We start from the raw sequence: 26,592 nt of genomic DNA, 5'->3' as shown, positions 1-26,592 counted from the left end.
TTTTTTTCTTGCTTTGGTTCATTTGGACTTTGAGTGTTTGGCTACGATTGGTCCCAACCAACGGAATTTATTACTTTTTATTTTGCTTTGTTTATTCTTTTCAAAATTATTAAACATATCCTATAGTTCGAGGGTACACAGAGTCAAAAAGGTATGTTCTTTTGGGGTGTAACCAGCCATATACGGTATGGACGGCCTTCACCCCTTCATCCTTCCCTCTGATTTCCCTTGATCTGAAATAACAAAGATTATATTTTAGACTGCATTAGTTGATTATTTTCATATTTTATAAAAGAGAAAATGTCATATTAAAAACTTTAGAGGGGATCATAAAACTTACCATTAGTATCTACTAGTGTTCAAATGAGGAATCTCTTCCTCTCCTATCTGTTAGTAGTCATGCTGGTTTTGTGTCATTTTTTTTGCTTTGTTGCGCTTGGACTCGTTAAATATTTCCTGACTCCCATATCATGATCAGTGTACAATATCATGTTGTGTATGCTGAGTCAAAGTGTCAAGCCGAATCAACACCCTCCTCCGTCAATTTAATTTTGTTCTTGATAGGAAGATTTTTATGGAATTAAAAGCTCTTGGGTACTAATCGCCTCCAACAACTCTTCCCTCAAATGAGGATACATAAGTGAAATTATGTTCCTAGCCAAGGAGTACCGGAGTATATCATAAGATTTATTGCAAAAATGGTGTGGGCCATAGCAACACAGAATACAGTCAATAAACAAAGCTTAGGAACAAAATAAAAGGCTCGTATTTCAAAAACGGAAAAATCGTCTCCCAATATTACGGTGTCTCTAATATATAAGTAATTTTTCGAGGTATTTGCAAAGAAAATTTGAGGTTGGTCACATCTACAAAAAAAAAAAAAAAAACTTAGTCATTTCTGACTCTACTAATTAACAACTTGGGTAGTGTTGTGTGTAAGATATGTTCAATTTTTATCCAATAGGCGTAGCCCCCTCCCTTCTTAGTATCATTTCAGCTGTTAAGTGCCTCTTTCTTTCTCTCTCTCCCTCCCTCTCTCTATCTATCTATCTATCTCTATCTCCTTTTCTTTTCTCTCTTTTTTGCCTTACAATTTTTCATTTACTCTATTTCTCGGAGTTGGTTTTATGAGTCAAGTCTAAAGAGTCAGAATAGTGTGTTTGGTGAAATATTTGTAGAATCTTTATTCGAGGCATGAGACTCAAAAAAGCACAGTAAAAAATATATTTTCAAAATCTTCGAAACATGAGAATCAAAAAAGCAGAGTAAAAATATATATTTTCATTAATGCATATAAATATGTTATGTGTTCAATTTCTTCTTTTTAGCCTTTAATTGAACATTTTCTTTGTCTCGGAATTTATTTTTATTTACTATCTACCTTCCGTAGAAAATTGAAATTATTTTGGGATCTACGGCCATTGTTTAAGAGAATTAAATTATTGTATAAAACCCAAAAACATAATTACAGGAGAGGAAGAGGTGGCTATCCTCTGACAAAACCTCGTAATTACACAAAACTTCATTTTTAGCATAGGATAGGCCTACCCAAATCTTGACTGTGAAGTCAAAACCTTTCTATATGATACACTTACTTTGGTTCGATATAATATTTGCATGGGTAGAAACAGATATTATCGGTTTTCGCAGCCAGAACATAGTACGATCATCCTAGATAAGTAAGACCTCGATCTGTGTGCTGCGAAAAGCGGATTAGTGAAAAAAAGATGAAAATAGCAATCGGAAAATATTTTGATCTTTACCTATCTTATCCTCTCTAATTTCTTTTACCTCTGTATGAAAACCTCTTCATCTTAATTAATCTCCCCAGTCAAGTTATCCCCGCTATGAACAGTCATATTTATTTGAACGGCTACTACAAAAATGTCTTAAATGATGAGGAAGTAAATAAGGCACGAAGAAACTTTTCATTTCTTCGTGCCTGCAATCGTACCGCATTTCTGAGGTTTGCTGAACAAAGTGGCTGAATTTTGATAAATAGTATATCAGATAATAGCTTTTTAGTCTTTTAAGAGCCGTCTTAAACGGTGCAGTGGTCTGTAATAAGTGGCGAATAAGGGCAATAAGAATCATTTACTTTGGATAAGAAAGAGTATGACAAATAATTCTCGCTTGCAGGTTCTGAGATGTTTTTCGATTGGAACGAGAGAAATCCGTAGTCTTTTCTAACTGTCATGTACATAAATGAATTAAAATGAGGCAAAGACAGGTCTCCTGAACTCGTGTATGCGCTTTCTAAGGTGTATAATTTTTATGACCCTTATTGTACCAGTTAAGACGGAGTTCTAAGCACGTTAGTTGTTAAGTAAGAGTCCCTTCTCAAGATAGTGGTAGCTAGTTGGTGTACCAGAGTTTCCGTCTCGCCTACCACTTGCCCTGAGTTGTACCTTTAGAGTCCAATCAAGCAAATCCTGGTCCTCGCGTGCACACTTCTCTCTGAAATATCGAGTTTTTCTTTTTTCTATTTTTTTGTTAAGTTGGCTATTGATGATAACATCTACATTATCAGTAGCAGTAGGCCTACTTTTCAATATAATTAAATCTGATATATATAATATTATTTTCAGAAATTTCTTTGGTATTTGGCGGTTTATTTAGACCTTAATTTAACCAAAATCGAAACATTTTTGGCCAGTGATGAAATGGACCCCGTAAACATTTTGCTTTCTGTAGCATTCTCAGAATGTTTATCTGGTTTAGGAAGTCGTCCCAAAGTTAAGAGTATTGCCAATATCTTTTCCAAGTTTGACGTTGTTACTGGATCTATTCCATAGTCATTTCCAACATAATTAGTTTGTCACGTTATGGTATTGATTGAGACCATCTTTCTCACTATTTGTCTGTGGTGATTGAATGATGCTTCCTAAAATGAAGGTTGGGTTTGCGTTTTTTTCATTCTATGCTTTTGCAATTGCCGAAGTCAATAATTTTTATTTGAAAATGAATATTAATGAATAAAACTAAGATTTCACTCTAACCTTTTCTTATTAATCTTTTAATCTTCTTTCTTCTTCTTTTGATTTGCTACCTCGTTATACACCTTTACAGGTTCTTTTAGTGTTACAAGTATTAACACTACTTGCTAGATATTTAAAGCACTTTAGATTCACTCAACAATTCCTGTGGCCGGGTAATAGTTTGATAAATTAATGCAAATCTAGAGAATTATCGTTTTTCACAATAATAGGTAATTTCTTTGTCAGCATTAAACTGAAATATTTTAAAAGCTCTTCTATGTTCTCCGCTTTCCTCAGCCAGTATGCTTTCATTGGCACCAGCTATTCCGAATATTGCACCTCAGATTGAGCAAGGGTCTTTTAGTTCTGCAGTTTTTATTGAAAAAATTTTTCTGCAAGTTCTTAGGTTCTCTAATTTTGATGAGTAAGACTAAACTTGATGAAACTTATATATTTGAAATCAGCATAAAAATCTAATTCTTTGATGTATCGAAAGGTATCAAAATTCCGTTTGTTAGAGTTTCGGTTACTATTGATCCGGATCACTCCTCACTTACAGTTAGTTACCACGAAGTGTTTGTTAATTAATGTGTGTAGTAGGAGGGAGGCAGCGGTTGTTTTAGGGTGATATAGAAGGCACTTGCCCCGGGTGCAAAATATAAAATAAACAATCTAAATCATATTGTAATTTTAGAAAATTATTTTTACTAAATTAAAGTAGAGGGCGCATTTGGCAGTAAGTATAAGCAAGTTGAATCCGAATTTTTCATTTTTTCTACATCTTCATCACCATTCCTGAAAAGATAATTAATAATTTTCCAGAGATTAAAGTAAAAAAGTCAGATTTAAATAGATGGAAAATTTGGTCAATATACTACAATTTTGTGAAAATTTGGCCTGGAAATTTTTGGGAAACAGGGGGGCGCTAATCAAGATTCTGATCCTGGTTTAAGACACGCCAAAATTGCCTTTGGAGGGGGAGATTTCTGAAGGAGTTCATTTCAATAGCTTAATTTTCCAACTCTCATTGAGCCATCAGATGAAAATTGAACGGTTTTTTAGACTTGTTGTCTAATCGTGGGGGTGGGGGATTTTCTGGGGGGAAATTGGTAGCGATAGGTACACGGGAAGGTGCGACAATTTGGCCAAAAACTTCGATTTTTTCCCAATACCTTAATAACAATTCTTGAAACACAGGGGCTGTTTAATTAGAATATTAAGCTTTGCTAAAAGAACTGAAAAATTGTAGCGTCAAGAGTGGGGGATTCAGGAGAGGGCAATTGTACGGTATAATTTATGTTCGTTTCAAGTTTCAATGTTGCTCCTTACTTTTTTTTTTTATCTCACTTAAGACTAACTGTTTATAGATCCGAATATGTTTGGCCAGTCAACTTGCTAACGCAACTCACTTTGTAGATGACTACTCGACCGAAACCTGGTAACACAGTTTAAAATAGTGTAATTCAAAAATTCTTGAAGAAAATACAGTATATATCAAGTAAAATAATTTATATAATTAATAATCATAATCTATATAATTCGCCTGTATTTTTTTTTTTTTTAGTTTTGACAGGTGACCCTCTTCCCTCCCTTCCATTATGAAGAAACAGTCTCAACACGTTCTGGCTATCTACCCACAAGGTTTTCTGCTGGATGAAACAATAGTTTTACACTTTTTAATTCAATCTTCAAGTATGAAGTGAATGTTTTGAAGTTATATGTCTTCCTCTTTTTTTCACATAAGAAATATTAGGGTCTGGTGTGTATAATGGTTGCTTCCACTCTTTTATTTAGAAACGAAACTTTTTATAACATTTTTCTTTTACACTTTTTTAATTTATACTTGTTACCTTCCAGGCTATTTCGCTTTTGTAAAGGAGACATTTCCTTTGCCATGCTTGTGATAGAGTGAATAAAATACTATTATTAAATAATTCACAAAAAGCTGAAAATGCCAGAAAAAGACTAAAATTTGACATCTTAACCCATCAATTTTTAACGCCTATATTTTGATGATTCCTACTATGCTGTTCCTTTTTTTTTCTTGCTGAATAACAAGTTTTGTCGAGTCTGTAGATTTTTTTTTATTTCAAAATTTATTAAATTCTTCTTTTTCCTTGTCCAAAATTGGCCCACTTTGATGGCATCAGTGGCTAGTTTTTACTTCTTTGGCCGTTACCTCAGACTTCTTGTATTGTTTTTCATCTCATTTTTGTAAGATTAGCATTTTTTATTTTTAAATAGTTAAAAATCAACCTTATGACAAACCGCCTGCTGCTAACTTAAAGACTGAGCTCTTAACATACTATAAGTAACCGACAAACCTATAATTTTAGGGATTTTTGACAGTCTATCACTGAATTACTAATTAACCTTAGCAATCAAAGAAGAAAAAACAAAAAACACCAAGCTTTGCAAAATAAACATTATTCTAATTTTTCTACAAAGCAAGAATTTTTCTATGTTTGATTTATAACACAATAGTTGTCCAAATAAAATTTGGACAACCCTATTTGAGATGTCTTTGTCTTTTGAAATATGTCACTGACCCTCATTTCTTCTAAAGTGGTAGCATGAACGTGATTTAAATTTTCTGTGCTGACTTGTGACAATATTTAAAGCTATCATCGTACTGGAAGTAGCTTTTCACAAACTCGGCATTTTGAGTGGCAAAAATCATCTTAGCTAATCCTCGCAACACTGACATAAATCGCTGTTAGTTCGAAATCACCGGTTGCTGGGAGGTGTTATATATTTTTATACAGCTGGTTATATAATGGAATTAGAGAAAAGGAGTGAAGGGAGTGACGGGCTTCTGCTTCAAAAGCAAGAAAATGGGGCGATTAATCATGATGTTAATCATCCAGAACCACCAAGAGAGACCTGGAAGAATAAAGTGGAATTTATCTTAGCATGCATTGGTTATGCTGTTGGACTGGGCAATATGTGGAGATTCCCTTATCTTTGTTATAAAAGTGGAGGAGGTAAGATTTAAGAGTTCAATATTGAGATAATTCCTTTATGATTACAGAGGTGAATTACATAGGTTACTTGATGCCTCTTTTGGGCTTTTTCCATATTGCCCCTGTCAGCCACTTTGACAGAGTGGGTTTCACACATCCCATGAAACCATTCAGTAAACCTAGGCATTTACAGATTAATATACCTAGGTCAATCATATCCTATAGGCTATATATAGGCTAATTGTTTTATTATCAGGCCTTGGATTGCTTCAATGTACAATTTTAAGGTTAATAAATATATATTTGAAAGTTGTCTAGCATACAATAAGGAATAGCCTATGCTAGAAACTTAGGATAGGCTACTAATTATTGGTAAAATTCTAGATTACAGGATTTTTTCAGTAAAATTTTAGTCAATTGACTTCTTGCTATCTCGGAATTGGTTTAGGAAAATGAAACTTTTAGAGATGGGTCTAAAGGCTAAAATATGTCCAGGGAAGGTATTTTAAAGTACCCACCTCCACTCCTTCTCCCTCTAGAGGGCTCCATAAATTTGCCTAAATGACAGGTCTATACCTATTGAAGTTTTGACAAAACAATATTTTACCTTAATTTTTAGTTACCAGTTGCTTTTTCTCTGCCTTTAGTTCTGAAAATGCAATTCCTGTTATTTCAATAGAATTTTGAGCCATATCAATGTTTTTTTTCAGAATTTAAAAAATGTATTTGTATATCTTTAAAACCTTTTAAAATGGAATTGAGCAAAGTTATGAAGCTGAAAACAATTTTGTTGTACTTCAATTAAGCAGAAGATCTATTTTGCAACCATTTCAGTTTTATAGCACACATATTTTTAAAGGTCAGGGCCCTCTAGAGGGAGAAGGAGTGGAGGTAGTTGCTTCAAAATACCTTCCCGGGACACACTTTAGTCTGTAGATTTATTCCTGAAAGTTTCATTTTCCTAACCTAAACCCTTTCTGAGATAGCAAGAAGTCAATTAACTAGAATTTACCAATTTTTTCTATTACCTTAATTCACACTTCAGAGCAAATGAGTTGCAAGAACTGTGAGGTAAAATTCTAGTTGATTGACTTTTGGCTATCTTGGAATTGGGTTAGGTTAGGAAAATGAAACTTCCAGGGACAGGTCTAAAGGCTAAAGCATGTCCTGGGAAGGTATTTTGAAGGACTCACCTCCACTCCTTCTTCCACTAGAGGGACCTGAAATTTGCCTATATGACAGGTCTATACCTATTGAAATTTTGACACAACAACATTTTACCTTAATTTTCAGTTACCAGTTGCCTTTTCTCTGCCTTTAGTTCTGAAAATGCAATTCCTGTTATTTGAGTAGGATTCTGAGCCATATCAATGTCTTTTTTCAAAGTTTAGGAAATTTATTTGCATATCTTTAAAACCTAATAAATTGGGATTGAGCAAAGTTGTGAAACTGAAAACAATTTTGTTGTACTTCATTCAAGCAGAAAATGTATTTTTCAAGATTTCACTTTTATTACACAAATATTTCTAAAGGTCATGAAAGGTCAGGGCCCTCTAGAGGGAGAAGGAGTAGAGGTGGGTACTACAAATTAGCTTCCTGGGACATACTTTAGCCTTTAGACGTGTCCCTGAAAGTTTCATTTTCCTAATCTAACCCCTTTCCAAGATAGCTGAAAGTCAATCAACTAGAATTTTACTGAACTGTGGTGCTCCATAGTTGATGATAGTGATAGTTCTGGTCATTTTGTTAAGGTCAAGCAACAAATCATCAGGACTACAGGGTGCTAGAGAGATGCAATTTAAGCCCACTCAGCAATGGTGATCACATGGTAGGTGTGGTTCAGCAACCATTCTTCAGCAATTTAGAGTTGGCACCACTACACAGCAGCAACTTTAGATTGAGTTTGTGAAGTGATTGGGCATGACAAGCTGCATCATCATCCAGGCTGACTTTATTGTCTTCCAAGAGTGTTATGGTAGTGAGGTCTGGGATTTTCCACTGGAATCTCCATAGTTTGGCCATCCATTCCTTGTCAAGTCTCTTCTTGAATACCTCAGGCAAGAATGTCTCTTTATAATTGTTTTTTCTTTGAATTTTTGAAATTGTCTCTTGGCTTAGTTGGTTCTAATTGTTCACCACTTGCTGGCTGAAAAAATCTAATTAGACCTTGGTGTTAACAGTGAATTTAAATAGCTTTTTGGAAAGGCCTCATGTTTGTCTTTAATGTGGAGAGAATGTGAACAGTTTCTGGTCTGCTTGCTGGATGTACCTGTAGATGAGCATCATGTCATTATGTCTGTGCTGAAAAACAAGTGGTGGGTGTTTAGTAGATTGTAATCTACTGCAGTAGGGCTGACTGTGTAAATTGTCAATATATTTGATGGCTCTCCTTTTGTCATGTTCAATAAACTAGATGTCACTCTTGTAGAAAGGACCAACAAGACATGTTCAAAAATCCAGGATTGGCCTGACCAGAGCTTTGTATAGTTTTAGGAAAACTGTGGAGGATTGACTACTGAAGGTTCTTTTCTGCAGTCCCAAATTTGTATTTGCTCTCAAAAGTGCTTAGGCAGTGTGTTCATGGTGTGTTCAGGAATAAGGTTGGTCCAAGGACAGTTCCTTGAGAAACACCACTCAGAACTTGGCAAGGGGTTGTATAGACTTTCTCCATCCATGGCAAAGAACTAAAACTTTTGTGTTGTGCCACCAAAGTTGTCAATTAGCCAGTCAGCTAGCTCTTTGTTAATGTCAAATTCACAGCTGTGAATTTGGAGCACAAACGACTACAAGGGACTTTGTTTAAGGCTTTGGCAATGTCTAACAGAATTAGGTTGACAGGAAATCTTCTGTTAAGAAGCTGAGTAATTAGCTTGTAAGTTTTGAGTAGGTTCGTTTTGACTGACTTCCCAGGGAGAAAACCATGTTGTTTGAAGAAAACAAGACACTTGAGAAGTGAATCACTGACAATCGTCTCTAAAACCTTAGTGAATGCAGATGTCGGGCTTATAAATCTGTAGTTTTCTGCTTTAGATCAGTCCCCCTTTTGAATATGGGTGTAATATAAGCAGTCTTCCACTGTGAGGGAACAATTCTGCTGTCAAGAGAAAACTGAAACAGATGGCACGAAGCAGGGAAATCTTGTGGATGTTTCTTTGAGCAGCCTCAGGTGGGTTCCATTGGGACAGGCTGCTTTGTTGGTATTGAGGTTTTTTAGCCTCTTTTTCACCATAAGTACAGTGATAAAAACCATGCTCATGTGAGATGGCATGTTGTATTTAGGAGGGGGTGAAGGTTCACTATCTGGCTCTGTTGTGAAGACAGAAGCAAACTGGTTGTTTAGTAAGTTTTCTAGTTTCTGGATATCAGTCACTTCTCTTCCATGATCTGTAGTGAGGTGTTTAACACAGGGCCTAGCATGGTCTTTACTTGACACATAATTCCAAAACTTTCTTGGGTTACCCTTGCAGTCATTGGCAACTCCAAGCTCAAAATTTTGGCTCAGTTGTTTTGTTAAATTTTGTAGTCTGTTCCAAGCTTGGACACACTCTTCATAATGACCAGGCTTTTCCCTTTTCTTCCAGTGATGCAGTTTCCATTTTTTTTGTCTTTTAATGCAAGGGGTCATATATGGCAATGACTTTGGTACTGGAACCAGCCTTTCTGTTGTGTTTCTACACTGGATCTTGGTGACAACTGTCATGAATTTCTCCCACTGGTTATTGATATCTCCCTGAAGTAGATCATCCCAGTTGATGAGTCTTAACTCCCTTCTAACTGCCTCATACTCTATGTAAACCTGTCTTTTGCATTTTCACTTTTCACTTTGCACTTTTCACTGGACACCTAGAGCTGATTATTTCTATGGCAAGATTGTCACTTTTCCTGACTGGCGGGAGATAGTTTACCTTCTGAATGGCCTCGATTCTGTTTACACCAGATCTAAAACTGTGGATTGTTGGGAAGGGCAAAACCAAGTGGGTTCGTCAATTAGTTGATAGGCAGAAAGGTTGTGTACAATCTCAATAAAAGATCTTTGCTTTAATGGAGCTATTGGCAGTAGAGTAGTAAGGTTAACCATCCTTCCAGATCAGTTCTGATAAATTGAAGTCACCTCCAATAATAAAATTGCCTTTATCAATAGCTGGACAGAACATTAATGAAAAGGATCTATCATGGAAAGTAGTTAATTTAGGAAAATAAAACTCTGGAATAGATCTGGGGCCTCAATCATCTCTTAGGAAGCTTATTCAAAGTACCTTTCTCTGCTTTTTCCTCCAAAGGGCTATGGCCTTTGTTCAATTTTTATAACCTTTGTGTTAAAGAGCAAACCTTGTTATAAATCCTTTTGTATTTGATTTTTCTTAAGGAGATTTGATACCTTACATCATTCTACAAGCTTCAACATTGGTCAACTGTCTTAAAGACAAAGGATCCATTAGAAAATTCTCCCCTAGTCACTATCAAGAGCTCCAAATCTTATAAACCAGGATTGATGAAAGATATAGAACTCAAGATTGTATTTATTGGGTATCTTTTAAGCAGTATATTTATTTCTCAAGACTGTAAATATTACAATTTTTGCCCAAGAATATTAGAAATTAAGCTTGTTTTGACTCTTCCTAGGGTGTTCACCCCCTCTATGTTCTCCCCCTAGATCCAGCCCTGCTATTACTGTAATTGATAGAGGCTTGACTACTAATATTATGAAATTCATTAGTTTCTAATTAATCCATTCAGTAAGCATCTGTGATATTACTTTGACTATTTCATATAGAATGGTCTGAACTTGGTTTAAAATCAGAAGTTTTTGTCTTTTCACATATGGTTCTGATGCATCTTTAACATATCTTTGAATAGTGTTGAATAGAGCGAAATTGCAATTAAAAATATTATCAACTGCAGGATAACAACAACAAAAAACAAACTTGTCCAGAAAAATAAACCTCAAAGTACCAAGGATGGCAAAAATGATATGTGAGTGTTTAAATTGGTTAAGTGAGAACTTTTAGAAATGGATATTTCTAAAAATTAGGAAAAATTGAGCACTAATTTTTAAATGGAGAAGAATTCTTTGAATATTTATGCAGTTCTTCACAAAAGTGGTTGCAAAACTTATCTTTTTTTTTAATCAGGTGAAATATCAACAAAAATATGCTAAAAACATATGGCTCTGTACAGCTTAAGACAGTTTAGTTGTACTTGGGAATCAACAAATTGTTACTATTTGAATTCTTACTGATGGAAAGTGTTCCAATTTAGTAAATTAGTTTGGGTTTTTTCATTTTCATGGTTTGAAGTGGCATCTCTGACAAAAATGGGTTCTTTTCCAAAAACTTCATTATCTTAGAGCAACCAAGAAGATTCTCAGAAACTTCAGTTATCAGTTTTGAATTTTCCTATGATTAGTCCAAGGGGGTGTGTATTTTGATATCCTAAGTGATGTACTTTAAGGGCTTGTCTCAAAGATAAAATATGAAACTTTGCTCATTTGAAGTAGTTAACCTTTAACCTCTGTTGGGTACAACAGCATTTTTTTTTCTCAAGGTAATAACAGCAAACTAGTTAACTGTTTGACAAAAATACAAGAAAAAGAAAATAAATGTGCTGGGAAAAGAGCTGGGAACATAACAAGTGTAACTAATAAAAATAAAAACCACACAGCATACTAAACCCTTTAAACTCAATAACATAAAAATGGAGAAAGAAACACAATTTTATCATATCAAGAGAACTTATTAATATTTGTTTTTTCTAATTTATGAAACAGTAACTTTTATTTAATGTTTTTCTTTTGTAGGAGCTTTCCTAATCCCATATGTGATAATGCTGTTTTTGTGTGGCATACCCATGCTTTTTATGGAGTTAGCTGTTGGGCAGTATACCCGTAGGGGACCAATTGGTGCAATGGCCAAATTATGCCCTGCTTTAAAAGGTTTGTGTTTTTTCAGTCCCATGAGTGTAAAAAAAATGATTTGGAATTTCTATGGCTCTAGTTTTATTGTTATGTGCATAAGGGGACTTTTTGGAAGCCATGGTAACAATTGGAGCTCAAGACATCAAAATGAATAAATGCTGGTTGAAAAAATTATCACTTCACTCTTTAATTTGTCAAAGATTTCTTCTGATGACCAACAGAATTTAAGAGGGAATATAAAAACAAAATAATGATAGATAACAGTTTCTCAGAACTAACGCCTCCTAAATATTGATAACTTGGGAATCTTCAATGATTTTACAGCTGAAGATAGGAATTATAAACTACTATCCCCAAATATTTGAAAACTTGGAACATTAGTTTTCCTACCTTAATTATTAATTTGTGAAAGTGTACGAAACATAGCATTAGTAGATGATATTTGGGAGTAAATAATGTTAGCATGAGTTTTCCGAGCCAATTTCTTGTCATTTAATTTTTCCACTTTTGTATTATGTCAACATTTGTGATTAAGATCGGGCTCGGTTATGACATTGTGTATTTATTTGAATATTAGGATTGAAATAAAGTGCATCTTCGTCTCTCTTGCAGAAGTGTTTGTCCAAGTGGCAACAATGTCGGAAGCATTTTTAGTTGTACCCTAGATCATGTGAGGCTGCTCAAAGTCCATCAAGACTTATTTAATTAGGTTCTGATTTTGACATCACTTGGCAGATATCAAACATTTCATGGTAGTAGTAACCAAAACTTTAAAACAACAGAACTTTGATCCCAATAGATACATCAAAAGAATCAGATTCTTATGCTAATTTCAAATATATAAGTCTCTTTAATTTTAATCTTACCCATCAAAAGTTACAATCCTGAGAAAACTTGCCTAATTTCGAAAAAGGGGGAAACACTCATTAAAGGCATATAATCTTAATGGAAATCACACCATCAGATTTAGCATATGAGAGAACCTAATTGTAGAGGTCTCAAGCTCCTATCTGCAAAAATGTGGAATTTTGTATTTTTTGCCAGAAGAAACATCATGGATGCATGTTTATTTATTTTTTCCCAGGAGCGATCGTATCAACCCAGTGGTCCTAGAATATAGCAAGAGGGCTCATTTGAGTGAAAAATTAAAAGTTCTACAGCCATTTTTAAGTGACCAAAAAAATTGGAGGGTAACTAGGCCTCCTCCCATGCTCATGTTTATCCAGTCACCAAATAAAAATTTTATTTAACAATAAAACAATAAAAGCCATATTATTCAGCATAGTCGAAAAATCTACTAACTATGTCTTTGAGGATGACTTAATCTCTCACAGTCCCCAGGGGAAGGGCTGCAGGTTATGAACTTTGCCTGTTGTTTACATATAGTATTGGTTATTGGGAAGTATACCGTCTTTTCAGGGGGGGGTCTTTTCCTGGCGGGGGGGGGGCTGGGGTTATGTGTGAGGATCTTTCCATGGAGGAATTGTTCACGGGGAAAGAGAAATATTCAGGAAGGGGCACCGAATTTCCCAGCATTATTAAAAAAATGAACATAAATAATATAAAATAAGTTTTTCAACTGAAAGTAAGGAGCAACATTAAAACTTAAAACCAACAGAAATTATTACGTATATAAGGGGGGTTTTGTATGTGGCTAAAATGAATTTGATATCCTTGACAATGTTAGATCATTTTGAGGAACTTAGCTTTTAGTAATGAGAGACAAGGATGTATATAGTCAAAATGCATCTGATATCCTTTACAATGTTAGATCATTTTGAAGAACTTAATAGAAGTTGATCCATAATAGAAACCGTGGCACCCTTGCCTGAGGCAGTAAGTATAGGTGGAGGAGGAAGAAGGTCCCTTGTATGTACAATCAAAGGGGCCCACCGACGTGTGCACAGGTTCCATGAGCTATAAACCTGTCCTTGAGGATGACTTAATCCCTCACAGTCCCTAGAGGAAGGGTTGCAAGTTATGAACTTTGCCTGTTGTGTACATATAGTATTGGCCATTGGAAAGTATACAGACGTTTTCAGTTTTTTTCTTGTGGGGGAAGGGTCGGGGTCACGTGGGAGGATCTTTCAGTGGAGGAATTGTTCATGGAAGAATAAAACTATTCATGAAGGGGGCACCGAATTTCTCAGCATTATTTAAACAAGAGCTAAGAACTCATACGGCACTTGTGACGAGGCCAGAAGAGCCAAGAGCTCATATGGCATGAGCTCTAACAAAATTATGAGAATCAATAGATTGATTTAAAAAGAAAATCAGAAGCTTAATGCCGGTCGGGATTTAAAATAAGAGCTCTTGAGTCACGATGTCCCTCTAAATATCAAAATTCATTAAGATCCGATCACCCACTCGTAAGTTGTAAATACCTCATTTTTTCTAATTTTTCCTCTCCCTTTAGCCCCCAGGTGGTCGAATCTGGGAAAACGACCTTATCAAGTCAATTTGTGCAGCTCCCTGGCACGCCTCCCTATTTTCATCGTCCTAGCACGTCCAGAAGCACAAAAATCGCCAAATCACTGAACCCCGCCCCCCAACTCCCCCAAAGGGAACGAATCCAGTACGGTTACGTCAATCAAGTATCTACGACATTTGCTTATTCTATTCACCAAGTTTAATCCCGATTCCTCTACTCTAAGCGTTTTCCAAGATTTCTGATTTCCCCCTCCAAGCCACCCCAATGTCAACAGATCTGGTCGGGATTTGAAATAAGAGCTCTGAGACATAAACTCCTTCTAAATATCAAATTTCATTAAGATCCGGTCACCCGTTCTTAAGTTAAAAATACCTCAATTTTTCTAATTTTTCCAAATTAACACTCCCCAGCTCCTCCAAAGAGAACGGATCCGTTCCAATTATGCCAATCACGTATCTAGAACTTGTGCTTATCCTTCCCATCAAGTTTCATCCGATCTCTCCTCTCTAAGCGTTTTTCAAGATTTCTGTTTCCTCCTCCAACCCCCTATGTCCCCGGATCCTATTCGAGTCGAAAATAGAGGATCTGAGACATAAGATCCTTCTATATATCAAGTTTTATTAAGATCCGATCACCTATTCGTAAAATAAAAATACCCCAATTTTCACGTTTTCCAAGAATTCCGGTTTCCCCCTCCAACTCCCCCCAATGTCACAGGATCTAGTCGGAATTTATAATAAAAGCTTTAAAGCACAATATTTTTCTAAAGATCAAATTTCATTAAGATCTGATCACCCATTCGTAAGTTACAAATGCCTAATTTTTCCGAATTACCCCCCCCCCTCCCCAACTCCACCAAAGAGAGCGGATCTGGTCCGGTCACGTATCTTAGACTTGTTTTTGTTCTTCCCATCCAGTTTCATCCTGATCTCTCCACTTTAAGTATTTTCTAAGATTTCCCCCCCAATGACGCTGGATCCGGCTAAGGTTTAAAATAAGAGATCTGAGTTACGAGGTCCTTCTAAATATAAAGTTTCATGACGATCCGATCAATCCTTCGTAAGTTAAAAATACGTCACTTTTTCTAATTTTCGGAATTAACCCTCCCCCCCCCCAATTCCCCCAAATAGAGCGGGTCCGTTCCAATTATGTCAGTTACGTATCTAAGACTTCTGCTTATTTTTCCCACCAAGTTTCATCCCGATCCCTCCACTCGAAGCGTTTTCCATGATTTTAGGTCCCCCCCACAACTCCCCCCAATGTAACCAGATCTGGTCGGGAAAATGAGAGCTTTGAGACACGATATCCTTCTAAATATCAAATTTCTTTCAGATCCGATCACCCGTTCGTAAGTTAAAAATACCTCATTTTTTCTAATTTTTCAGAATTAACCCTCCCCCCAACTACCCCAAAGAGAGCGGATCCGTTCCGGTTATGTCAATCATGTATCTAGAACTTGTGCTTATTTTTCCCACCAAGTTTCGTCCCGATCCCTCTACTCTGAGTGTTTTCCAAGATTTTAGATTTCCCCCTCCCAACTCCCCCCCAATGTCACCAGATCCGGTCGGGATTTAAAATAAGGGCTCAGAGACATGGTATCCCTCCAAACATCAAATTTAATTAAGATCTGATCAATCGTTTGTAAGTTAAAAATACTTCATTTTTTCTATTTTTTCAAATTAACCGCCCCCCTCCCACTCCCTCCCAGATAGTCAAATCGGGAAAACGACTATTTCTAATTTAATTTGGTCCGGTCCCTGATACGCCTGCCAAATTTCATCGTCCTAGCTTACCTGGAAGTGCCTAAAGTAGCAAAACCAGGACCGACAGACAGACCGACCCACAGAATTTGCGATTGCTATATGTCACTTGGTTAATACCAAGTGCCATAAAAACGATCAGAAAATAGATAAAAGACAAGTTTTTTTCAGCTGAAAGTAAGGAGCAACATTGAAACTTAAAACAAACAGAAATTGTTATGAATATAAGGGGGTTTTGTATGTGGTTAAAAAGCATCTCATATCCTTAGCAATGTTAGATCATTTTGAGGAACTTAGCATTTAGTTTTGAGAAACAAGGATGCATATGGTCAAAATGCATCTGATATCCTTAGCAGTGTTAGATCATTTTGAGGAATTTAGTAGAAGTTTATACATAATAGAAACTGGGGATTTCAATTTAAAAATTGGAACTTGGAATGTTATAACGGTAAAAAATGAATATCGTATTTGACTGACAAATTCAGACGATTCAAAATGAACTTATTAGGACTTTTGGAAGCTCATTTCCCCTGGGTAGGTAGCATGAAATTTGGTGATACAGAATTTATTTAATGAGGCAGGAAGGATGGGGTACGTAGACAGAGAGTAGGGCTCATGATAGATAAGGGAGCTGCTAAGTCTTGTTTAGGCTGGGGCATTTATAATAGGATACTAATCGCTCATTTTATGACTAAAAAGTTCAGGGTATCAGTTACAGTAGTATGTGGCCCTGTAGAACCGACGGATGGAGATACTAGTGACTCAGATGAATTTTAATTACAGTTACCAGAGCAAAGAGACATGGTTTCATGTAGGAATATGGTGATTTTATTAGCAGATTTTAACTCCCATTTTGGTAGAAATAGGGATAGATGGTATCCCAACCTAGGTAAATTTGGTGTAGGAAATGAAAACAGCAATAGCTTCAGACTGTTGCAATTTTGTAGGTATAACAATCTAATTATAACCAATACAGTGTTTGGTCGTAAAATGGCCCATGAGTTAACATGGTATTCACGCGATGGTAAGACAGCAAACCTTATTGACTGTGCTATTGTAAACCGAAGACTGGCAGGATCAATACAAGATATTAGGGTATTTAGAAGTGCTATCTGGTAGTATCTAGGGTAAATTTGAAGCTGAAATTTTGTAAGGTTAACTATCTCCCGGGGATTTATGATGTTGGTAGACTCCAGGATGAAAATTTGGGAAAAACCTTCCAGGAACAGTTGAATACTAAACTGGGGAGTTTAAAATTTGACAATGTGGAAGATGGATGGGAAAACTTTAGGAAAACAGTTTGTAAAGATGCTTATGTTATCTTGGGGAAGAAAGTTGACTGCATCTAGGAATACTAGTGAAAAAGCTATATGTTTAATTGAGAGAAGAAGGGGCTTGTGCAAGAACTATTTGAGTGATAGATCATATGAAAACAAAAGAAATGTAAAGAAAGTGGAGGAAGCTTTAAAATATGAATTAAAGAATTGTGGAGTAGAGGCCATGGATAAAATTGCCGAGGATCTGGAAGATTGAGCTATATGGCATAGTAGTAAAATATTGTTCTGACATGTTAATGAATTCAGAGGGAGCATTAAATTTGGACTTTTTCTAGTGGAAGATAGGAATGGGGCCACAATTAGTGATAAGGAAAGGGCTATAGAGGTATGGGCAGAATATTTTGAGAATTTTTTGGAAAAGATATAGAAAAATAAAAATTTTTATAATATTTTGGATGTGAAGGAAGATTTGTTTGGTGAGGAAGAATTTGCGACAGTACTAAAAATGATTAAAAAATAATAAGGCTCCAGATGCTGATAGCCTGGTAAATGAGTTTCTTAAATATGGTGACTCTGAGGCTAGAAATAAGTTACTTAAGATCATGAATATGATTTTTAGAAAGGGGAAGTACCTAGTGAATTTTGAAAAAACCTTAATCAAACCACTGTATAAGAAAGGTGATAAGAGTGAGTGTTGTAATTATCGAGGCATTAGTGTGGTCCATTTAGGTAGCAAATTACTTAGTAGTATGATACATTTGAGACTGAAAGATGCTGTAGACAAAGTTTTAAGAGAAGAACAGTACGGTTTTAGAAAAGATAGAGGATATTCCGACCAAATTTTCACTCTTAGGTTTATTATTGAGAAGAACCTGAGCTATCAAACACCTTTGGTCCTCAGTTTTATAGATTATGAGCAAGTTTTCGATTCTGTTGATAGAAGAGCTTTAGCAAAGGGTTATTCTTTTATGGTATACCAGACAAATACATTAAAGTGATTAGTACTATCTACGAGAATAACATTGCTGCGGTTAAGGTAGGAAATGACGTCAGCAGCTGGTCTCGCATGAAATCAGGAGTTACGCAGGGTTGTCTTTTACCCCATTATATGGATCATTGCATGGATTTTGTCATATGAAGCACTTGAAAGGCAATGGGAGACCACGGAATCAAATGGGAGGAAAAACTCTCCGGGACTTAAATTATACTGAGGATTCAAGCATCCTAGATGAAAGTGTCAGCGAAAAGATTAAACTTTTAGAGGTTTTGCAAGTTTAGGGTGCTAGAATAGGTTTGAAAATAAATGCTAAGAAGACTAAGTCACTAAGGCTAGGAATAAGTGAAGATGAAAAGGTGATGTTGGTCAATGAAATGATTGATCAGGTGGACAGCTTCATTTATTTTGGTAGTACTATTAGCAAATATTGTAGGAGCAGTAAAGATGTTAGAAGTAAAATGGCCAAGGTTCAGGATGTTTCTTTTACAGCTGAAGAAAGGTTGGAAGAATAGGAAGATAACTGCGCAAACCAAGATTAGAATATTGGAAGGTAGAGTGATGACAGTTGTCAAGTATGGCTCTGAAGTATGGGCGCTCGTAAAAGCAGATGAAGATTTGCTAGATGTTTTGCAGAGAAATTGTCTATGGATTGTTCTTTGTACCCGACAGACTGACCTTTTTTCAAACAGTAGGCTGTATGAAAAGTGTGTTTTAATCCCGCTTTCTCAGGCTATAATGAGAGAAAGGTTGAGATGGCTAGGGCACGTTCTGTGGATGAAGGATGATAGATTGCCAAAGATTGTCCTTTTTGGTGAACCGTTTAGGGCTAAACGGAAAGCAGGTCATCTGCGGATGGTATGGGAGGTTATCATAAACAAATATTTGAAGGAAATGGGGGCTCCCTGGGAAGGTTAAAGAAAGAGGCTTCGAATAGATTATGATGGAGGAGGAGCGTGTGTAGCTGTGCTGGCCTCAGGTGGCTTAGTGCTGCCGTGAGTTGTTAGTAGTAGTAGCACTAAAAGAGCTATTTATTCTATCAAAAGGCCTTAGTGATTCAGGGGGTCATTCATAAGGAATTTGAACAAAATTCTAACTCTAGCGTAAAGAGCGAGGTATTGGAGAGGGGGTGAATGAATCCCCTCATATACGTAATGTTCGTTTTCAGTTTTAATATTGCTCCTTATTTTCAGTTGAAAAAGTATTTTTATGGCACTTGGTATTAACCAAGTGCCATATAGCAATCGCAAATTCTGTCGGCCTGTCGGTGTGTCTGTCCGTCCCGGTTTTGCTACTTTAGGCACTTCCAGGTAAGCTAGGACGATGCAATTTGGCAGGCGTATCAGGGACCGGACCAGATTAAGTTAGAAATTGTCGTTTTCCCGATTTGACCATCCGGGGGGGGGGAGTGGGTGCCCGTTATTTCAGAAAAAATAGAAAAATTGAAGTATTTTGAACTTACGAACGGTTGATCAGATCTTAATGGAATTTGATTTTTGGAAAGATATCGTGTCTCAGAGCTTTTATTTTAAATCCTGACCGAATCTGGTGACACTGGGAGGGGGAGTTGGGAGGGGGAAACCTAAAATCTTGGAAAACACTTAGAGTGGAGGGATCGGGATGAAACTTGGTGGGAAAAATAAGCACAAGTCCTAGATACATGATTGCCCTAACGGATCCGCTCTCTTTGGGGTGGTAGGGGGTGGGGGGATTAATTCTGAAAAATTTGAAAAATGAGGTATTTTTAACTTACGAACGGGTAATCGGATCTCAATGAAATTTGATATTTAGAAGGATATCGTGTCTCAGAGCTCTTATTTTAAATCCCGACCGGATCTGTTGACATTGGGGTGGCTTGGAGGGGGAAATCAGAAATCTACAGTCTTAGATACGTGATTTACATAATTGGAGCGGATCCGCTCTATTGGGGGTGGGGGTTAATTCCTAAAAATTAGAAAAAATGACGTGTTTTTAACTTACGAAGGAGTAATCGGTCTTCATGAGACTTCATATTTAGAAGGACCTCGTAACTCAGATTTTTTATTATAAATCTCAACCGGATCCAGCGTCATTAGGGGGGGCGGGCAGTTGGGGGGGGGGACGGAAATCTTAGAAAATACTCAAAGCCGAGAGATCAAGATGAAACTGGATGGGAAGAATAAAAACCTGTCTAAGATACATGACTGACATAACCGGTCCGGATTTGCTCTCTTTGGTGGAGTTGGGGGGGGGGGTTATTTTGAAAATTGACATATTTGTAACTTACTAAAGGGTGACCAGATCTTAATGAAATTGGATATTTAGAAGGATCTTGTGCTTTAAAGCTCTATTTTTAAATTCCGACCAGATCCTGTGACATTGGGGGGAGTTGGAGGGGGAAACCGGAATTCTTGGAAAACGTGAAAATTGGAGTATTTTTATCTTACGAATAGGTGATTGGATCTTAATGAAATCTAATATTTAGAAGGAATTCGTGTCTCAGGACTCTTATTTCAAATCCCGACCAGATCTTTTGACATTGGGGGAGTTGGAGGGGGGAATCTTGGAAAACACTTGGAGTGGAGGAATCAGGATGAAGCTTGGTGGAAAGAATAAGCAAATGTCCTTGATATGTGATTAACGTAACCGTACTGGATTTGCTCTCTTTGGGGGAGTTGGGGGGAGGGGTTCAGTGATTTGGTGAGTTTGGTGCTTCAGGACATACTAGGACGATGAAAATCGGTAGGCGTGTCAGGGAGCTGCACAAATTGACTTGATAAAGTCGTTTTACCAGATTCGACCATCTGGGGTGCTAAAGGGAGAGGGAAAATTATAAAAAATTAGGAATTTATAACTTACGAGTGGGTGATCGGATCTTAATAAATTTGGATATTTAGAAGGACATCGTGACTCAGAGCTTTTATTTTAAATCCTGACCGGCATTAAGCCTCTGATTTTCCTTTTAAATCAATCTATTGATTCTTAGAATTCTGTTAGAGCTCATACCATATGAGCTCTTGGCTCTTAGCTCTTCTTTCCTCGTCACAAGTGCCATATGAGCTCTTAGCTTTTGTTTTTTATTTAAGAGCTAGTAGAAATAAATATTGGTATGGCCTTATTTTCTGGTGTTATTCATTATTATCCGTCTAATTTTCATCTTTTCGGATATATCTCTTTTTATCTGTGATATAAGAAAATAACATGTGTTAAAGCTTTGGTTCAGTAGATTCTTGTCCAGTGGCCCACCAAATGTATGTCTCCGCACCCTTAGTAGCCGAAACTAAGTTGATTCTATTCATTGCATTTAAGTAATCCTTTATGAAATCAGTGTACTACATTGCTAGGCAAGGGCCAGAGTTGGAGTTTGACCTCCCGTAAGTGCTAAAAATAACTAAAATGCCTTACTTGAAAATTAAATAAAAAAACAAGTTTTTTTTAACTCAAAGTAAGGAGCGACATTAAAACTTAAAACGAACAGAAATTACTCCGTATATGAAAGGGGCTGTTCCGTCCTAAACGGCCCTCTCTTTACGCTAAAGTTTTTTACTGTTTTAAAAAGGCGTTACTCCGTATATGAAAGGGACTAATCCCTCCTCAACACTTCTCAAAACTTCATTTTAAGTTTTAATGTCGCTCCTTACTTTCAGTTAAGAAAACTTTTTTTTTTTTAGCTATAATAAGCTATAAAGAATGTCTTTGATGTTATTGAACATGAGATGTGTACGTGATAAGTACGATGCAGATAATGATAAGTGGAGATAATGTTGTTACTCCTGCCACGAGGGAGATTCAAATCCGAAACTTTAAGATTGCCAATCACATCTTCTTTAAATTAATGAACCGTGATGAAGATTTAGACATGTGATTGAACGACTAGGAATACACATTCAACCAAAATAGATTTGTCAAAATTAATTTCTTCAACTTTCATTCCATCGCCGACACATTTTGGGTTTTATCCCATAAGATGACATTCAATGCCCAATTTATGTATACGAGATGTGATTGGAATGTTTTAGGATATGTGGCATCTCTGATCATCAAGTACAGGTACAATTGCCACTTGGTCGGTGTATTCTTGACTTGCGTTGATAGAAGTACCGATATGTCTGTGTTCAGTAAGCATAGCAGGTGGTATACCTGTGTTGTGGCAGATTATTAATTGTGGAAAATGGAAGAAAAACAGGAGCAACAGGTTTTTGTGAAAAAAAGGTTGCTTCAAAATAGGGGAATCTTCTCCGGGGACTTTTAAACTCTTATAAATATTATTTTAAGATAAATATCTGATCCGGTCAAATGTGTTTATCTTGTATAATAAATTCAAAGATCGCTTCTAAGTCAGCTCCTAAACTAACGGAATTTCTTCTCAGTCGAGAATGACCACTTGTCTTGTCAATCTCCCATCATTGTAAAAGCTTGCGGTTTAGTACGTTCGGACCATAGACTTAAAATTTGAAAGATGGCTGAAACTTAATCAACTTTCTGCATAGTTTTAATTATGTAGTCAATTTTAGTTAATGGTTTGTATATGCCCCGAGTGTCTGCAAAATTCGTTTCAAATATGATGTTAGACCTCGAAAACAACATTGACTTGAATCGTCTAATGAATTTTTTAAATGATATGGAATGGATCCAAAATTATTGAATAGGATTAAATTGTGATTTATTTTTTTTTTGGGGGGGGGGGTAGGACTCAGAAACAGAAATCCAAAATTTCCCGTGGAAAAGTCCATTGGAAATATTCACCAACACCGAAAAAAAATGACAAAGTTTGTCGAATATGAAGATAACGATGGTAGTTTTTGCAATTCTACTGGTAATGCACATCGTGAATTTCCACATAGGTGGCAGACAATCAATCAAAAATACTACAAAATGTATTTCAGCTTTTGTTTGAAATAGTTCACCAGGAAAGGCGCACCCTCTGGGAAGAGAAAAATTGATTTATCTCAATTATAAGCTTGAAAAAAAAAAAATCAGCGGGCCGAGCTAGGCCAGACTATCTCTGAGACATTTGTAGGAAACCAATTAAGAACAATATTCCCACTATAAAAACATTTGTAATCATGGATTTTCTACCAATGCCATTTTTGTGTGAATAGTATGCTTCAAATGTTCCAGCAGATTTTTCAACAAAGATCCAATTTTGTAGAGAAGTTTTCTAACAGTCTTAGCTAACATTTTTTTTTTTCAACTCACGGAAGCGCAATTCTTAGTAAAATTGTTTGCTTAGTATTTCTGATAGAACACTAGAAAATGGCTTCAGTATGATTTTTTCTCTGGCTGACCTTACAGAGGAACAGCGCGAACTTTTGTTCGAATCGAGATGATTAGCGATATCAGGCCTACAATCCCTGCCCTTTCGCACAAATGATAATATGTCCACAATTTTGAATGACCCTCATGTATAATATGAATATTTCCAGTAACCTAGTTTTCCAATTACAGTATGTTCAGTTTTAGGAAAACTATTTGAAAGATGTTATATGGAGAAATTAGTCATAAGTGTGACCACGGGGACCAACAGTTTGGGTTTCGTGAAGGTCTTGGTGTCCAAAATGCCCACGCAGCTTTTCTTGCGATTTTTGAACGTTATAAGCATTCGAAAAAGAATCTTTACGTTTTTGCTATTGACATGTCTAAAGCCTTTGATAAGATTCTACATTCCCAAGGGATTTTTCCTCTACTAAGAAGTGGTGTGGACCCTTTCATTTGTGTATGTCTGTGGACATGGTATCGAAAAGCATCAATTCTCGTGCGAGTAGAAGGCAATGTGAGTACCCGTATTAATGTTCGTCGTGAAATAAAACAAGATTCAGTGCTAAGTCCTGTGATTTTTAATAATGCTATTCGTTCGGCGTGTCGCCATTTACCGCCATATCTAATTGAGCCATATGTAGATGCAAGTCATTTGTCATATGCAGATGATATTCTTCTTGTGTCTGATGACCTCCAAGGGTTACAGAAAGCTGTAGACAGTGTTTGCGCTGCTTTAAACGGAATTGGACTTCAAGTTGTAACTTCTAAAACAGAACATATTGTTTTCGGTTCGGGTTCCCAACAATTCCCAAATGCGGCTATTCAAGTTGGTCCTACCACTGTATTTGCGGCTTCTTCACTCAAGTATCTTGGTCTTCCATTTGGGAGCTCGATTAAAGCTATTAGAACACTTATTATAAACTCGCTGAAGGAGAAATTGAGAAAATCATATGGGTTGCGTGTTAGGGTAAAAGGCCAATTTGATAAATGAACACTGGGTCAGCTATACAATTCATTTTTTGAACCGCATGGATTTTTCCTGATACCAGTGTGGCGATTATTTACTCAAAGTGAGCGTAAACAGATCCGTTCAGCATTTTTTCGGTTTTGCAAATATTTTCTATGTATACCCATTTGGATACGAAACAGTTACATTTCTAGGCGCTCTGGAGTGTTAGAAATGTGTGAAAAGATGGATATACTCGCCACCAAATTCCAAGAGCGTTGCGATAGAATTGTTGATTTTCCTCTTGCGTGCATTCTGAACTAAACATCACTAGTGTTCGACCTATAGTTCAAGTTTTTTCTCTTCTTTTGTTGTTACGTGAGTGTTTTTTGCTTTTCTTTTTTCTTTCTCTATTAACTCCTCTATGATGCATTTTCTGTGCAGAGGGTGTCAATAAATTATTAACTATAATTAGTTTGCGCAAAACCGTTTACCATTTCTAGAATTCAGCTTGCTTATGATTAGAATTTACAGCCAAGATTTTGTGATACAGTTTTGTAATCTGAATCAAAAATAATTCCTCTTTTGTTAACGCCCATCATTTTATCATACTTTCTTTAAAAGTTTTTTAGATAAAAAATTTTCATGGATTGTTTAACAAGAACTATGGACGTTAAGCAGTCTGGTTTCACTTTTAAATTTACAGCAAAAAACTGCGTCTGAATACTCTGATAAGCTATTAAAAAACCTTTTTTTCTCCCATAATACCTACATTTTGCAAAAAAAAAACACCAAAAATTTAAGGACGCAAAAAGTTCTGGTAATTAGTTTACCCTAATTTGGTTAGATTAGTGTATTTTATGTTATGTAATACTAAATTTTTCTCCCTCGCCATTCCCCATCAAGCTACTGAAAAAAAAGGTAACGGAATTGGTTTTTTGAAAAAAAGATATGAAGTCAGAGTAATTTCTATTTAAGGAGCTGGCGTTGCCACCGTCGTCATATCTTTCCTTTTGGCCACTTATTACAATGTAATAATTGCTTGGGTAATGTACTACCTCGTTTCTTCTTTCTCTAACGAACTTCCTTGGTCATCCTGTCAAAATAATACTTGGAGCACTGATAGATGCTGGGATTATTCTGAAGGTAAAACACCTCCCAACAACTCTGTACCATCAACTCAGGAGTTCTTTGAGTAAGTGATTTTCTATTGTATCTCAGTCTCAGATAAAAATACTCATGCCACTTCTGATTTTTTTTTTGAAAAAGCGATCGAGAACTGTATAGTTGCTGCTGTTGAACAGCAACGCCTCTCGATTGAGTATCGGCCCTATTTCTGCTTTCTGTTTATTTAACTCTTATGTTTTTCCTAGAAAGCGGAAATATATTATCTTAAAATTTTGAAAAATAAAAAATAAAATTTCTAGCCCAAGAATAAACCCTTTTCATCCCTCCTGTCCTAATACTTTGATTTCAAACTTTGTTTTTGAAAATTTCTTAAAAAACTGGAGTAGATGGTCTTAAAAATTTGGAATTTCGGCCGAACAAATAAACGTTCAAATGGGGATAAATCCATTTATTTAAACAGTTAAAGCAGGTGCAAAAGTCTAGATATTTTGATCACATACATAGCGACTGTCATCAGTAGAATTTTCCATCTGTAGAATATTCCTATTGATGACAGTCGCTGTGTATGTGATCGAAGTATTTGGACTTTTGCACCTGTTTTCACGTCTAAATAAATGGATTTATTCCCATTTGAACGTTTATTTGTTCGTCATAGAATGGTAGTGTGATCTGAGAAAAGCATACCTAATTTAAGGAGTTACGACGAAAATAAAGTTTTGGCCAATCCTTTAAATGTCCTGATTTCAATTTACTCTATCTTCAGGCAAAAATCTATGAAAGTGATGCAGGAATTACCAATTTGGAACCTTTTTTCATTGTTTTATATCTTTGTTTTTATTTTATTGGACATTTACACGATGATTTTTAAGAATTTCTTTTGAGAGGGGATAATCAAACAGTTCGTGGTAACGAACTGTAGTAAGGAGTGACCCGGCTCAATAGTAAACGAAACTCTAAAAAACG

At 36.1% G+C, this 26,592-nt stretch overlaps 2 protein-coding genes across 2 annotated transcripts in view; both read left to right on the top strand.

The window, feature by feature from the left end:
- Positions 1–5,683: 5,683 nt before the first annotated feature.
- The window catches only part of LOC136041429 (PAX-interacting protein 1-like), a gene marked incomplete at its 3' end in the record, with an annotated part of 136,936 nt that continues 116,027 nt past the window's right edge, over positions 5,684–26,592 (top strand). The window contains 3 exon segments of the mRNA XM_065726100.1: positions 5,684–5,962; positions 11,739–11,873; positions 25,480–25,696.
- Positions 23,776–24,546, top strand: LOC136041414 (uncharacterized). Its single transcript, XM_065726070.1, has one exon. The coding sequence runs from the start codon at positions 23,776–23,778 to the stop codon at positions 24,544–24,546; it is 771 nt and encodes a 256-aa protein (XP_065582142.1).

The sequence above is a fragment of the Artemia franciscana genome, unplaced genomic scaffold (genome assembly GCF_032884065.1).
Source record: "Artemia franciscana unplaced genomic scaffold, ASM3288406v1 PGA_scaffold_218, whole genome shotgun sequence".
Classification (NCBI taxonomy): Eukaryota; Metazoa; Arthropoda; class Branchiopoda; order Anostraca; family Artemiidae; genus Artemia; species Artemia franciscana.
The sequence above is the reverse complement of the archived record's forward strand: the minus strand, read 5'-3'. Positions and strand labels throughout refer to the sequence as shown.

What these genes read in the sequence shown, in the direction of transcription:
- LOC136041414 (XM_065726070.1), top strand. Translation starts at nt 23,776, where the DNA reads ATGTTATATGGAGAAATTAGTCATAAGTGTGACCACGGGGACCAACAG.